This window comes from Trachemys scripta, chromosome 5, assembly GCF_013100865.1.
Source record: "Trachemys scripta elegans isolate TJP31775 chromosome 5, CAS_Tse_1.0, whole genome shotgun sequence".
In the NCBI taxonomy this organism is placed as follows: Eukaryota; Metazoa; Chordata; order Testudines; family Emydidae; genus Trachemys; species Trachemys scripta.
Genome location: NC_048302.1, coordinates 71,258,452 through 71,274,849, shown reverse-complemented (window position 1 = coordinate 71,274,849; position 16,398 = coordinate 71,258,452). Strand labels below are relative to the sequence as shown.

The 16,398-nt window shown below is 40.9% G+C and overlaps 1 protein-coding gene and 2 long non-coding RNA genes across 5 annotated transcripts in view; 2 read left to right on the top strand and 1 right to left on the bottom strand.

The window, feature by feature from the left end:
• The first annotated feature begins 6 nt into the window (after nucleotides 1-6).
• Nucleotides 7-3,013, top strand: HAND2 (heart and neural crest derivatives expressed 2). The gene is made up of 2 exons (XM_034770684.1): nucleotides 7-580; nucleotides 2,339-3,013. Exons 1-2 carry the CDS (start codon nucleotides 41-43, stop codon nucleotides 2,435-2,437), a joined length of 639 nt encoding a protein of 212 aa, XP_034626575.1. The 5' UTR covers nucleotides 7-40; the 3' UTR covers nucleotides 2,438-3,013.
• Nucleotides 3,014-6,326: 3,313 nt separating this feature from the next.
• Nucleotides 6,327-11,901, bottom strand: LOC117877566. The gene is made up of 3 exons (XR_004645760.1): nucleotides 11,702-11,901; nucleotides 11,334-11,514; nucleotides 6,327-6,895 (listed from the first exon to the last, which is right to left on the bottom strand). It is a non-coding gene; the product is annotated as an uncharacterized LOC117877566 (long non-coding RNA).
• The window catches only part of LOC117877565, a 41,811-nt gene continuing 35,857 nt past the window's right edge, over nucleotides 10,445-16,398 (top strand). For 2 of the 3 annotated variants that reach the window (XR_004645758.1, XR_004645757.1), the window contains exons 1-2: nucleotides 10,445-10,863; nucleotides 14,580-14,621. This is a non-coding gene — a long non-coding RNA (uncharacterized LOC117877565). The remainder of the gene's footprint in view (nucleotides 10,864-14,579; nucleotides 14,622-16,398) is intronic. The other variant, XR_004645759.1, reaches the window with a different exon arrangement.

Here is a 16,398-nt window from a genome sequence, read left to right as displayed (position 1 = left end):
TTGGTCCCGGGGCGGGGGTGGGGTGCGCGAGGGCTCGGGGATGAGTTTGGTGGGGGGCTTCCCCCACCACTCCGTGGTGCACCATGAAGGCTACCCCTTCGCCGCCGCCGCCGCCGCCAGCCGCTGCGGCCACGAGGAGAACCCCTACTTCCACGGCTGGCTCATCAGCAGCCACCCGGAGATGTCGCCCCCCGACTACAGCATGGCCCTGTCCTACAGCCCCGAGTACGCCAGCGGCGCGCCGGGCATCGACCACTCCCACTACGGCGGGGGGCCGCCGGGCAGCGGGCCGCCCGGGCTCGGGGGGCCGCGGCCCGTGAAGCGCCGGGGCACGGCTAACCGCAAGGAGAGGCGCAGGACTCAGAGCATCAACAGCGCCTTCGCCGAGCTGCGGGAGTGCATCCCCAACGTGCCTGCCGACACCAAGCTGTCCAAGATCAAAACCCTCCGCCTGGCCACCAGCTACATCGCCTACCTCATGGACCTGCTAGCCAAGGACGATCAGAACGGGGAGGCGGAGGCCTTCAAGGCAGAGATCAAGAAGACAGACGTGAAGGAGGAGAAGAGGAAGAAAGAGCTGGTCAGTACATCCACAGGGGGAGGCTGTTGTTGTTTGCGAGGGATTACTCTGGGCTCGTCCTTTCTTCCGGATGTGTTGGGCACATCTGGCTTGGGGAGAGGCTGCTTGGTCAGCCAGGCTCCATTCCAGATCCCACAGAATGTATCCCAAATTAAATACATCATGCTATTACACTGCACACACATACACACCCAATATACTAGCGCTGAGTGTAGGAAAGTTGATGTAGGTAACATATACTGTGTGCCTTAGTTAATGGATATGAATGAATGTTTATGGGGTTTCCGTGTATGATATATGGTGTGTACAAGTACGCGTACCTATAATCTGTATTAATGGATGTACCCATAACCATATATGTTATCACTGATAAAGGGAAGTGAAGACTTAATTCACTTCGGTGCAGGAGCCCCAAGTGACATGGGGTGATTTTAAAATTTAAATGTATTTGGGATGGGAAACTGGCATCTGCTGTGTGATAGAATTGAGATAGCTTGCAGCAAAATCGGATGTAGGGTCAGATTATAATAGTTAAACCATTCCTTGCAGCTGCACACGATTGTCTTAATCATAAATTATAGTGTTGAATAGTTTATTTTACATTAGCATCCCTTCAGTACCTCCTCTACTCCATTCCCCACACGGTGTTATTTGAATTACAATTTCTAATAATAATTCTGTCCTGTCCACAAGCAACCTTTCATAACCCAGAAGCACCCTGCAATCTGTTCAAATAAAAGAAACTCTGCTCATAGGGAAGGCATGTACCACTTGAATTTAACTCCAGCACAGTTTTAAATAATGCTTGACAAATAATGCACAGCCCCACCGTTTCACTGTAGATTATTCTTGATTGTGATTTATGCTGTTTTGTTTTGTTTATTGTTGTTTTCTTTTTCTTTTCTTTTGTTTTGTTTTCTTTTAATTTAAGGCGAAGTAACTTTTTATGTGGATGTTAACTCTTGGTGTAGGCCTAATGGTTTACTCAGGCAAAATTCCCACTGATTTCGATAGGGATTTGACCTCAATGAACACAACAGGATCGGGCCTCATATGAATGGATGTGCACTTCTCATAATATATTCACAATGCTGTTATTTAGTGGTATGCTGACATTAGCTAGAATGTTCATCATTGACCTACTTGTAATTCGGGTCTTCTTATAAGTTAATGTTCCACTGAAACCTCAAGTGTGTGTGTGTGTATACCATATGATATATAAATGTAATTTATATTTGAAATAAAATATGCACTCATGAGATCTGATCGGAGAGGGCCGCTTAACCCTGAAGAAGCCCACAATGAAAAGCAGGCTGTGATTATTCTGACTATTGCTGTAGGTGGCTTTTTAACCCGAAGAAGCTTTGTTTACGTTTGGAAATGAGCCGCGCTTGCCACAATCGCGATCGGTGCAAACTAACAGCACAGTCGCTATTTTGCAAAGAACGAAACATATAAACCGATGTGTGGGGTTTTTTTTAAAGTACCCGCAGCTTTCTACGAAAAGCCCGTAAACGGGCGTTTGTTTGTCAGGTTTTCTAGCCGAAAGTCATGTAGCTTGGAGGCCTCTGCAGGAGGCTGCATAGATCTTTGTAGATTTCTATCGCCAGCTTTAGATTTCTCTCTTCTGAGGGGGAAGAAGACAAGGAGTGGGTGGCGGAGGTTACGTAAAAGGTAAAGGAATATAATTTCTAAACTTCTGCTTTGTTTCTCTTTTTTTTTTTTTTTTTTTTTTTTTTTTGCACGTTGTCTTCCCAGAATGAAATATTGAAAAGCACAGTTAGCAGCAACGATAAGAAAACCAAAGGGAGGACTGGCTGGCCGCAACATGTCTGGGCTTTGGAGCTCAAGCAGTGAGTGCTGCAAGACTGAAGAACTCAAGGAAATCTCCTAGACTCATTAGAGAGATTTGATCTGAGGGGACTTTTTGTATTTGGAATCATCCAGTTTATTTATGTGCAATTTCTCCCCCACCCCCCAAAATGTGGATATTCGAAGAAAAGCATTCCATATTTTAATATGAAGAGGAAACTCCAACTTGGTAAGGGGTAATGTCGTCTCAATAGTTTCGTGAATGTTATTTCTCTGTTTGTATAGAACGCACGGGGAAAAATAGAAAAGAAAGGGGGGGAAGACTCCCTGGCATTAGTGTGTATGTGAAGTGTATCTTTAATACATGGCCTTTTGGATATAAATATTCATGGGATTATAAAATTATATTTCAACAGAAACAGTTGCACCAATGTTTCAGTTGGCTTGGTATTTACTATGGTAATTTTGTTGTGGTCGTTCAGTATTTGAAAATGTTTTCAGCAGCTATTTGTTATGTGCACTTCCGTCCTTAAGGGGGGAAAAAGTGGAGTTTAATTAATATTGAAGGTGTAAACGTTGTAAGTATTCAATAAACCACTGTGTGTGTTTTTTACAAAAAAATCTTTTTATGTTTTATACCTCAAATGTTTTTAAATAACAACGTTGTTATAGTTTTCATAATATTTAAGATATTCGGAAGTAAACTAAATTATAAAGATTGCCTCTAAGTTTATTTTAAGCAAGTCATCGAGTGAAAGGGGGGGGAGGATCTCACCAGCTGTGCGCGTGTTAAAGGGAAAAAATACAGTTACGCTAAATATAAATTCCTTGTGATACTGTTTTCCAGGCATGAGATTTAATGCTAACGGGAAATGGACATAGGTACAAACCTTGATCAAATCAGAATTACTGATATACATGTTTTCCTAAGAAAGACAACATTCCTACATTAATAAGAACTCTTGAAACACGAGTCACTTGAAATATAATTTTAGGAGTTTGGATATTAAAATTGTAATTTAAAAGTGTGCGTGAGGGAGAGAGAAGTGTTGTGAATTGATTAAATCTTTCTTGGCGCTTATTTCCTGCAACCAGAGCTAGCTATCTTTTTCCCGAGGTGACTGCACGGGAAGCCCGGAACGAGAAAGATGTTGTATAGGGTTATATAGAGAAGACTCTAACTTTGATTCCAGCCACCTCAATGGGCTAGGACTGAGAGTCCGCAAAGGAAGCTTAGAGCTTTGCTATAAGTGATTATGTAACAGGTAATTTTTACCTCAAGTAAGAAATAGTGAACAAGGCAAGGGATTTGGGAGGGAAAAACAAGATTTACAATGAGATGCAGTGAACTTAATATTAACTTTGTGGTTCCCAGCATTCTCTTGGGCCGCACGTTTCCAATCTGCCACAGTGAGCACATCTTTTTTTATCCTCTCCTGTCTCCAGGCTAGCAACTGCCTGCGATTTGCCCCTTTACTTTTAGTACGTAAAATTGCTTCCCTCAATCCCATCTTCCATCCTTTGTATCTGAACAGTTAAAAACTATCATCTTTGTCCATCACCATTCCTCGAAATTGACTATTCACCTTGCCAGTCCAACCAAAGCAAATGTTGAGTGTATTGCAGCGTTCTGAGGACACTTCCTACTGTATTTACACCTAGAAATCCAGCTTTGTAAACTGCTAAACTTTTAAACAAGCGGTTTACCTAAGGAAGCTTTCAGGGATTATGGAAAATGGTTTCTATCTGTACTATAAACCTCAGTTTAATATTTTTGTGGCCTCCGGATTCTTGCACGAATGTAATCTAAATCAATCTGGCTCTCTTACAAAGTTCAGGGGGTATATACCTACTCTCCTGCCTTTATGGTAGTGCCTAATTAAGTGGCTTGTGGCCAGCTCTGACAATAAGAGTAGGTAGATTTGCAATTGCCCATAAAAAGATAAGAGAGCCCTTACACCGTTTGCCAGTCTCTCTGACAATAGGAAGGTTGAAGGGTTAGAACAACTAAGCAAAAGTGATGTGCCCTTTCTCCCTTCGGGTCAGGCAGCCTGGGTTTGTGTTTGGGCGTAGGGTTATGTTTACAGACACTTGCCTTTGTTTATAACACTTCGAGAGAAGAGTCTCCCTTTTGTTTTCTTTTCCTTCCCTGCTAGCTTCCCAGTTGATAGTGGAAGATCTCCCCCTGCTCCATTTGTGTTTGACGTTGCTAATGTTGCCAAGGTAGGTTAAAGGCTCCAATGGTGCAGCTATTACAATGGGAGACATATCGAGATGCTACTAATTACAACTCCAGATTAGAGAAGTATTAACCGGTAACTGTTTGTCTGCAAATACACGGTTGTTTTATCGATCAACTGAATCCTCATACCATTGGCTGTGTGTTTAATACACGCGTTTAATTTGTGATCTTTAAGCACAAGCCAATCATTTAGAAACACGGAGCAACGGAAGTCTTGCTGCATTAGGCACTAGTGAAAATACTCTTTAAAACTGTATTTTCGTTGTGGTCTGTCCTTTTCCTCAATCAGGAAAACAGTTTCTTTCCTTTTACTTCCAGCGCCATGCAGGGCTGTAATCTGTATCTGGCTACATGATAGCCCGACGATCCAGCGCGTCTCTGGCAGATTCAGGATGCCATTGTGAAGATAGTAGCCTTTTTGGCGTTTCCTATACACGAAAAACGAACTCTCCCTTTGCATTTCATTTCTCAAACTGGCTGTACCCTTGGACCCGCTAAAAAGGATCTATTTTAATTGCTTGGTAATGAGGATGTTGCCATTTTCTCAGGAGCAATCATTCCTGGAGCTAAATCACAAGAGCCCTAGACAGGCCGGAGCCGACAAAAATGTAGGTTTTGACGTTAAAAGCTAAATGGGGAAGCAGGGCGGTGGAAGGTAAATTGATGGTAGATTGGGATGTCAGTGTGCCTTGGCCCCACATCTCCTAAAGGAGCTGTGTGGCTGATAACATTCTGAATGGTGAACCAGAAGCTTTTCCACAGCCGTACGGCCAGCTCTCTCGGAAAGAGTTTTAAAAGAAACTGTATCTAGGTTCTTAAGGTCATTACTAAACATATTTACCTCCTCATATATTCCATGTCTGCCCTCCTTGATAACTACTCAGTGACACAGACTGTTCGCTGATACAAAGGCACTTATGAACAGATGGTACTGGGAAAAAATATCAGTGTACTCTTGCTAGTTAATAATTGCTAGGCCTTTCCATATTATTCTACAGGTAATCTGAGAGGAAAAGTTAAGAATGAGGAACAGAGGTGTAAAGCCAAACTGTATAATTATACAATCTTAAAAGTTTTATGAACATTTTCAGTATTTATACAATATTTTAAGTACCTCACCGGTCATTTTATAATCTAGGTTGGTTGTTTTGGGAAAAGATTTCACAATGTTATCTGTGTCCTCTGCCTCAAAAACAACCTTCGTTTTTTCTTTTGAGCAACAAAAATACCTTACTTTAAAATTACGTCCTATAAACCCTTAATCGCCCAGTAGTCCTAATGAATTCAGTAGGACTACTGGAGAGAGAAGAACTACTCACGTGAGTAAGAGTTTGTAGAATCTGGAGGCGAGCAAAGGGAGACGACTTTAATGTAAAATAACATGGAAATATACCACTAATGATTCTTAAAAATAAATGTAAAAGGTCCTGTTTAAGCTAGAAACTTTAATGAGTAGTTTTGAGATATGGGGAAGATTCTGCTCTCAATTACCTTGGTGTTAACCCATAGTGTAAATTAGGTGGAATTACTCCAGATTTAGGAATCCGGATCCTGATTTCGCTGAAGTCAATAGCAAAACTTTCATTGACTTCAGTAGGGTCGATCGGGCCCTTATCTGGGTGTAAGTGGGAGCAGAATTTGTCCTTACACTTTTCTTGTGACTGAGATAATAACAAATGGATGAGGGCATGACACATTTTACATTTTTATTAAGAATAAGTTTCCTAAAACCTTACGTATTACAGTGAAATTGTGTTACAGTGAAATTGAAACAAGAGAATTTATGGCTGGTTCAAATGTAGGAATGGAAACTGTTTTCTGTTTTAACAGTATACGTATTAGTAGCATTAGTTTGGATTTATTGATAGATCCTCACTCTCACTCTCTTTGCAGGATAGCTTAGGTCTAGTATGTGATATAATTGTTCTTGAACGTTACCTTTAGGTAACATTTTTCATGTTTTTCAAAGCATTTGCACTATGTGGGGTGCAAAGCCTACGTTTTCTACTATTCAAATCACTTTGGAAAGTATGTAAACATGACATCACTGAGGTTATTCTGATGCAATATTATTGAGTCTGGATATTAAAAAGGAAGCTCGTTGATTTTTAAATAGCAGAAATTGTAGTGGGAGTCTTCAGGTTTTATGCACCCCGGGATGATGAAGATAGTTGATACCGTTCTTTCGGTGCCATGGCTGTCATTTTTGGTTGTTTTATGAGCACTCCACGCTGTTGGATTTCCATATAATCTATGTTTTCCTGGGGGGAGAAGGAGGAGGAGAGAATATGAATAACCGATTTTTCACCTATCAGTTTACAGTGCCCCATCTCCGAGTAGATAATTATGTTTAATTTATCATTTTCAAAGATGGCGTCAAAGATAGGTGTAATGGGGCCTTTCCATAAAGGTTGTGGATACCCGTGGCACGACAGCTGAAATTTCCAGATGTAAATGGGAAAAGCACCAAGATTGCTGTTTCAGAGAACGAACATGAAGCAAGAGCCCCACGATGACGCTGCACCATTTTAATGATATAAAATGTTATCTTTTGCGCCTGAAAACATATTTTAAATCCTTCTACCCTCAACCCTACCCAAAAAAAGCCCTTCATTAAGTGATAGAAAGGAAACGAATCCCACATTTCTGCGACTGTAATCCACTCTGTAATAACTAGCGCTTATCATTTTTTGCAGGCTATGAAATATGTTCCCTTTCAAAACCAGCTCCAATCTTTTCCATTTCTAATTGGCCGATTACTGCTCAGCTGTTTCAGCTTGCACAGTATAATAGAGATTAAAGCGTAGTTGTTATCTGAATTATATATTCACATAAATTCTACAAAGCATTTAGATTCGAAAGGCCTGTTGCTTTCTGGGAAGTCTTTGTGGCCCTTCCCCCTACTTCCCCCAAACGCAGTATGATGTTTCCCCCCATTTTCCTCCAGAAATTTTGTTGCTTTGATGATCAGATTGTAGAGCACTGATTACAAATTTATTCTTAGGCACTATATACGTCTTTATATCTGCTATTAGAGACATCTGGGAGTGATTACAGCCCGCCCTCCCCCATTTCTGCTCCCTCTATCTTGCAGCAAGAGCCTAGAGACATGTTGACGTCAGATCAGACGGCTAGGAGCCATCCTGCTCTCGAGTTGGGTGCAATCATCGCCGTGCTTTCCAAACTCTATCTAAAGTCCAGTCCGCCCGCTGGAATGCGGATGCAATGGGACGGGATTTAAAAAAAAAAAAAAAAAAATCTTTACTTTTAGCTCGGAGGATTTTGCTTCTTGAGATTTCCAGGCAAGCTTGTTTGTTTACTTCTTGCCAACATCAGAAACAGGGAAATACACTAGTGCATTCCACGTTGCAAATGCCCTGCACGAGTGTTAGCGGTGGAGTCTTTCTCCGTTTGCATTCGATCAGAGCGCTGTCTTCCAAAGTAAATACTAGCTAGGCAGCTTTCCACCTTATGTATTGGCAGGAACAAATTAGTGAAGCAAAGTGCAACTTTTACGTTCCAGGAATCTGTGTCTCAGGCTCCCCACCCCCCCACGCACAAAACCGCTATCCAACATGTAGTCCGATTTACAACCAGCCGGGCAAGCTGGAGCCTTTAGTAAAACAAAATGAGTTTCCTACCTCAATGAACGCTAGCGCTGCTGGCAAAGAGATGACTTTGCACCTGTTATTAAATTCTAGTGAATCATATTTACTTCAGGGCAATGAGAGTATAATAATAATTAACAGCTTGCATGTTTGTGCATGGTTCAGCAGGAAGCCTGAGCACACGTTATGGGGATATTTTTATATTATTCTGTTGCATCATCATCATTATCATTTTACACGTTAGGTGACATTTTCCGGGAGAATAAAGCAAAAAAAAATCAATAAAATACAACTTTGGCATTTGGGGTCCACTTCCAATCCTTTAAAAGGGATTGTAAGAATACAGCCACTTGTGAAACTGTACATTTCAAGCGGCACTATTGTCATATATAGAGAGGGGGGATTAAAAAACTGTTGATCTCCTCTCTAAAGGCGAGAGATAATGGTGGCGTATTTGTCTGAAGGACTAATGTCTCAGGGTAAAATAGTATCACCAAGCGAAAGAGCCCTATGTGCCCCTAAAAGGTTATGGGATCCCATTTCTAGCTTTGTTCTAGCAAAAAACACCACAAACCTCTACCATCTATAATCTCAAAAGGAAAATGAACGTTTCCTTGTTAAATCAGTGAAAATAGTATGCTGCGCGTTTGGCTCCCCACCACCTCCATAAAGAAAACATGTAGCACTGGGGCTTGTACAAAAAAAAAAAAGTAAAAAAGAAATCTGACCAAAACTCTGAGTAAATCCCATGTCAGAGCTGTGCGAAAGAGCTCTGTAATTGTCACTGATGGTGTGCAAGGCAAAAGTTGTCTGATGCCTTTCTGGGCCCTTCTCTTTGAGAAGCTGCATTATTTGGGTCAGAAACATCATCAGATACACCATCAGAATGTGTGCATTCAGACCATGGGCCGAATCCTGCTAGCCCTACAGCTGCATATGGTCTCTCGCTGAAGTTAATGAGGGCTCCATGAATGGATAAGGACGACAGGCATGGAGGAAGCGAAAAGGATTTGGCCCTATATGCTTGTCAGAAAGAAAGAAAGAAAGAAAGAAAGAAAGAAAGAAAGAAAGAAAGANTGCTTGTCAGAAAGAAAGAAAGAAAGAAAGAAAGAAAGAAAGAAAGAAAGAAAGAAAGAAAGAAAGAAAGAAAGATTCCAGAAGCGCTTACAGTCAATAGAGAACTGGCGTTTAGGTTTGTTACCCTTAAATAATACAATCAGGAGTACGTTTCTGAGACCAGCAATAGTATATTAGTGAAACAATGGAGCTCAGTCTGTATTTCGAACCTGTTTATTTGTTAATCACGAATGGCGTGTAAAGGAGAATTCTCTCTGGGTGTGTTGCAGCCCAAAGTATTTGAAAAATGGACAGCGATATTTTAATGTATAGCAGAAGACTCTCTTTCCGTCCACGTATATTGAATAAACATGTGGAGATTACAGAGCCGTTGAGTCTCCTATAGGGGCTCTATTTATATGCCATATGTTGCTATTGGCTAACAGAGCTGCGTATGATGAATACAAAACAGTATATACACGCAAACTAATAGAGGTTTAAAAATGGGTCTAAAAGACAAAGAAACAACTATAATAAAATACAGGAGGAGAAAAAGCTTTAAAAATAAAACATCATTCAAAAACAAGCCAGCATCAGGTTTGTTTAGTCTGTTGAAACAAACATATTCCAAATGGCCTGATCTTCTTACGGGGAACTCAATACCTGAGCAAAGATTGAATAGTGGGGCCAGAGAAAGAGAGCAACCCGAGTGGCCGTTTAGCCGAATTAAACCCGTAGTGGGTTCAGTCAGTGCAGAGTATGAGAAGGAGCTTTTCAAAAACAGAAATCGAGAATTGGAAGGTAGGGGCGGGAGTAGCTGCGCTTGTGTTGTTGTGCCGGGTGAATGTTAGGCTAGCAAAAGGCCTGGCCTGGATTGTCCTTCATACGTTTCTAAAATCTGGTTTTCATAGAGGCGCTCAGTAATTGCTTAAAGCCGTAACTGTCTCTGAAATTATTCATTAAAGTCATTCTGAGGAATCTCACAAAGCCAATTCTTACATTTATGGCCTTTGCATCATCAAGATATGACATCACCCTTCATCCCTTATTATTACTGTTATTATTTCTTTATTTTATTAAATTGCCACGGAAGGGTGTTTTTTTATAATTAGTCCAGGTATATTTCCCCCTTTTGGCGAAGGAGCGTGATGCAGGTTCACCAGACACCCTTTGATTGAGGAGGGTATTTTTGGGAGTTGCAGTGTTGTGCAGAAGATCATGTCTGTGCCCTGTGGTGCTGTCAGCTGTGACAGATCCCAGATGCAGCCGCTACTGTATGGCAGATTGAGTTTCTCAGCAGAAAACTCTCTCCCTCCCTCCTAAACGTCTTCAAAAACCTTCTCCAGATACTGCAGGTCACTTCGGCTGAATCGGGAAAAGTTGAACAAAAGTTTTCCTTTCGCTTCTTCTCTCTGGCTCTCTCTGCTAGGGAGCCTCCCTCTGGTCCCAGCCCTAGGTGCCAACTGTGGGCCTGCCAGGCTGTCCCCGGCCGCTTGTGACCACAACAAGCCCCGCTGCTCTGCTGATGGGAACAGAGGTTGGCAAGAAGGACAGAGAACCCGCAGGTAAGTGCAGAAGCTTTCCGGGCAGGGGCTGAGCTCCCTCTATCGCGGGAGATGATTGTATTCCTTCAACTGCCCTTCTTGCGCCTGTGATTCCCCGGGGTTGCGCCAAACCTCACGGAGAAGGAGCCCCCTTCATTGCCAGTCATCCAGGCCTAAACCCGCCTCGAGTTTCTGCAGCGATTAGAGAGGCCGAGGAAGTCTGGCCTTGGGAATCTGCGGAGAGGGAGAGGGATTCCCCTGGGCTCCGGGTTCTGCGGTTAACCAGCGGTTCCTGGGGAAGCAGCAAAGGGGAGGTGGAAGGTGGTCCCGCCTAAGGGGAACAGGAATCCAGTTGATCCTAGCGTTGTCCTACGGGAGCCTGGGGAATCCGCTTCGGGGTGGATAGGGGACGGAACCCTGAGCACAGACCTCCACCCACCACGAGCAAATACCCCTAAACCGCGTGTGAGCCGGCCCAGCAACCAACCAACCTTTAGCAGCAGTTCCTGTCCCTGACTCCCACAAAGCAGGCTCAGAAGAACTCCCAGGAATTTACACCTCTTCAAGCAGAAGGCGCCCTGCTCCCTTCATTCAGACTGAATCCGGACACTCACACACTGAGACTAATCCAGATTAGTACTTTGTGACGTTGTTGGCTGGCTCAGTGTTACTCTGTGTGTGTAAGTAACAGACCGGGTGTAATTTCCACAACATTTGCAGATCAAACAAAGAATTATACATTTAATTTAATGTCATGTAGCTCTCAACAGCACAGTCCTGTCCCGCCAAGAGAAAATAATGACGCTCTTAGCATTGCATTAGTTAGTTCTTAAAGCAAATACACATTTCAGTGCTTTACCTCGCAGTACGTTGAATTATACTTTTTGTTTTGTTTGCTTTGCTTTTAAGGATGCTATTTGAATTACCAGGTAGGAAGCGCAAATTTCCTTTCAGAATGGTGGGTAAACACTCCTCTTTCTCTTTGCGCAGTTGGTAGTTTTCTGTTCATGTTTCTGTTTGTTTTGTGAATCTTGCTCACTAGATTTTGACGGGGAGATTTAACCAAAAAAAAAAAAAAAAGGGGGAGCTAGCAACACGTGAGCTAAATACTCGAGTTAAAAATATCCCCAGCTCAGCTTCTTGGCAGGCAGTGAATGAGGCGGAGGCTGGTCGCTGTAATGTTGCTTCGGCAAATAACGAGTGTGGGTTTGCAAGGCTTCGCCGGGGATTTCATACCATTCTGTCCTGCAGCAAAGCAGGGCTCAGTGACTCCGCTTTTGAACCGTGCCTGATATTAGACCGGTTTGTAATTGAAGAGGTGAATCTTCAAGAAAACAAACTTTTTGTTGCTCTTTCTTGATTTTTAGATCTTTTAAATAAACAGGAGTGATCTTGGGCAAGGCATATTATTCAGTGGTTCTATTCAGGCTGCAATATTTCAGTACTTTTGTCTAACCTCCGCTCTGTCACTTTTTAAAATATAAATAAGTAAAACAAAGCAATCATAACTCCGTCACAGAAAAATCAGATACCAAGCCTTTGATGTTTTCTAAGAACTCCTCTCCAACCTCTCACAAAAGTATTTCATGGTTAAGGGGTTGCTTTATTGTTATCCTTATTTCGGGGGGGGGGTCGCATGAACAAATATACACAGACACAAAGGTGCGGTCTTATATTTAATCTACTCGATACAAACCTAGTTTTGTTTCTGCAAAATCGGCGACACTTAAGCCAGGTTGCTCGTCTTTCTCCACATTATGCTACTTTTTATTTCATGATCCTCAATAGCTAACATACAGGTTGTGGAAAAACTTTTCTTAAAGAGCACCTGAGCCCAGTTCTCCATAGTAGGGGCTTTTCCGCTGAAAAATGCTTGGATGGAAGGAGTATATTTTTACTCATGCATCTACCCCTGGTAAAAGGTTCCCACTAAATTCAAGTTTCAGTCTTTCTTTTCCCTGGTGAATTGAAAGGCTTGATGTCAACCCCCCGCCAAACCCGCTTCCCATTTTTTTTAAGTTCTTGCCTTTAGCAGAAGTATAATTGTGACCCTGCCTGATCCATAGAGCCTCCTGTTGGGAGCAGTTAGCTGTGGTTGCATTAGGACTGAGGACCTCCCAAGTGGCTTTGGCCTGGGTGTCATAGGAAAGGACTCTGCACATTGTCCATTCGCTCTCTTCAAAGTTCCAGGCACTATGGAGCCAGCAGTTCTGTTTGTCGACGTTTTGTGGCTTGGAAAAATAGTAAACAATTTTTTTCCCAAGCCATCCATCCAGCAGCACAGCGACCTTCCTAGGATCCAGAAACTTAACAAACTTTTTCATAACTTTAGGTATATGAAATGATTTACATTTCCGGCTGGTCTGTCAATGTGACAGTAATTTACAGTGTGATAAAAACACGTTTACAACAACAGATCATGTTCAAGTAGTACCTTACCAAGCAAAAGATTTTAAGAGTACACAGACAATGAATCTTTGTCATGCACTTTTGCAGTACACCTTTCTCAAGAAATGAACATATTTAAATTGGAAAATAGGTAAAGTAGACAAGGACAGAAGCTGAAGTGTGTGAAATCAATACAGAACTTTTGTTTATACTGTGTATATTATATATATGCACATATAGTATATTTCTCTAAGGCTTTAACCGAATGTATACTTTTAGTCTAATATAACAGGACCAAATCTCGCTCGCTTTGCTGAAAGGACTGATTTAGATAGGACTAAACTGAAAAGTAAAGCAGGCATAATTTGGTCCTGGATCGTTTTTATTTAAACATTTTTGTTCATTTTTGCTTTGGAGTCTAAAATCGAGTCGTTAGGTTAGCGTTTAGGGAAAGGAAGTTCATGTTATTCCGATCTAATCTAATTAAGCGGATATGGACTGTTTTGCAAAATAGCCAGGGTAACACAGTTAACAACTCCTTAGGAAATTCTGTTCTGTTTTCACCACCGCGGGTGCATTACTTTTTATTGGCATGGTTTTTATTTAAAAGCACAAGATGAATTTGGAAACTAATGTACAACATCCCCGTTCCACATAGACAGTATAAAGGTTTTGTAAATTACAACTATGTGAAATTGGCATACAATTCAAGAACAAAATGAACAAACGGTTTTGGGGTTTTTTTTGTTTGTTTGTTTTTTTGTTTAGAAGGAACTAACCACATCCAGCAGTTACCGCTTTTAAGTTATTTGTAACCATTTTTACCTAAATAATATTTTCTCCAACAATGATGTGAAATATAAACCCTGACGTTTTCTACAGATAAATAGTATAATTTAGTGATCAAAATTTATCTTTTGAACTCTCATATAAAGGTATGCAGTTCTCTCATGTAGATATACACAGACCTCTCTCTCTCTCTCTCTTACACACACACACACACACACACACACACACACACACACACACACACACTCTCATCTGTTCATGCATTTATGGCCTGATGAAAGTATACCCAATGGAGAAAAGAATGCATGTAACTGTGAAATATGAAGAATGTGAATGCATTTTTTAAACTGAGGCATGATGTTTAAGTATGTTAGGATGGACACCCCGGCTCCGTTTATCTCTATAATAGCCCAGTTATTTTTACTAAACGATCAGGACTGGCTCTAAGTGACCTCTAATGATTTAAAACCATTTTCTATCATTCCATGAGAAAAAATACACAAGTCATTGAGAATAATTGGCAAAACGTATGAGCTAGTGAACGTTTTATCTTTATTTAGGAGACGTCGTCTGCAAGATCACCTCGGTTTTCATCCATTGATGTAAGAATGAAATTCTAACAGTATATTCTTCAAGAGAGCTAGACAGCTTCAGAAATTCATCAGTCCTTAAAGAAAAAAACATATATCTCTCTCCATTTCTGTAAAGGCAATATTCATGTTCTGCCATTTTCTGTAATATATCCAAATTCTGAATTTGACACTCTTAGTATTACTATTGGGAAAATAAAAAAGTCTTACAACTTCTTTTATTGGCTGTGTGCGTGCGCGCGCACCACACTGTGTGTATGGTGTACATACAGAGTGTGTGTGTATATATATATTATGTAAAAAGAACAGGAGTACTTGTGGCACCTAGAGACTAACAAATTTATTAGAGCATAAGCTTTCGTGGACTACAGCCCACTTCTTCGGATGCATCCGAAGAAGTAGGCTGTAGTCCACGAAAGCTTATGCTCTAATAAATTTGTTAGTCTCTAGGTGCCACAAGTACTCCTGTTCTTTTTACATAATATATATATACACACACACTCTGTATGTACACCATACACACAGTGTGGTGCGCGCGCACGCACACAGCCAATAAAAGAAGTTGTAAGACTTTTTTATTTTCCCAATAGTAATACTAAGAGTGTCAAATTCAGAATTTGGATATATTACAGAAAATGGCAGAACATGAATATTGCCTTTACAGAAATGGAGAGAGATATATGTTTTTTTCTTTAAGGACTGATGAATTTCTGAAGCTGTCTAGCTCTCTTGAAGAATATACTGTTAGAATTTCNTGGTGGTGGTGGTGGTTTTTTTGTTTTGTTTTTTTAAGATTTTTTTTTAATAGCTCCCGCTCAGCCTGGACATTTGGACTCAAGGTAATCAAAACACATGCTTTTATAGGGAGAAGCATAAAACAATCCCAATATAAAAATGTAGAGGTCCCTTAACACATTCCTAAAATTGTCTTTCTGTATGGTATGTGGCATATGCAGAATACATGCTGGTGAAGTATGGTATAAATATTTTATCAACTAGCATGTTGGATGACATGGATAACTTACTTATTGTTTTCCCCTGTGAACAAGCCAGGTCATTCCAAGCTACTGAAGATAAACTGTTAAACCACATAACATCACCATGTATTCTTTATCATGTGTATATACATTGTTTTAGGGGGTTCTAAAAATTTTTTATTGGAAATATGTTTTTATCCCTTCGTCTGTAAAAAACACAGGTGCTTTAGTTACCCTGAGTCAAACTGTAAACGGTTCAGAGGGAGTCATAAAAACCTCTTTAGAAAAACACACCTAAACCAAAGTTATTGCGATTTTCTGTCCACAATAATGGCACAATTTTAAAGTCCATTCTCTCTGGGTCTTCTAAGGCTGAAAGTAAGAGCTGGGTGTCCCATTGGAGAAGATAGGACTCTCTCTTTTTCAGAGGCATAAAAATCCCATTTCTAACCCCAGAGCTATGTGACATCAGACTTTAAAGGACTGAGATTTTTCATGGTCAGTAAAGCTGTTACAGGTTCAGGATTTAACAATGCCCAGTCTGGGCCTCAGGTTTAATATTTATTATTATATTATTTTATTTTTGTGGAGAGAAGAAGAAAACATTTCTCATCCAGAATTTACTTTTAATGCAGTTGTTTGAAGTTGCTTAGGGTTTGGAATGTTAAAATAAATCCTGGGGATTAGAGGGGAAAGCACAGGTGAGATAGTAAAAGGTGCATGATAAATGCACTTATCATATGACTCTGTGGTGTATCACATGGATAGTTAGATACTTTAATATTTACGTTGTGGTATCACCTCAAGGTCCC

Bases quoted from the DNA above. Each gene is read 5' to 3' on its own strand.
- HAND2 (XM_034770684.1), top strand. From the start codon at position 41: ATGAGTTTGGTGGGGGGCTTCCCCCACCACTCCGTGGTGCACCATGAA. The intron at 581-2,338 runs GTCAGTACATCC...TTGTCTTCCCAG, and splicing joins AGAAGAGGAAGAAAGAGCTG to AATGAAATATTGAAAAGCAC.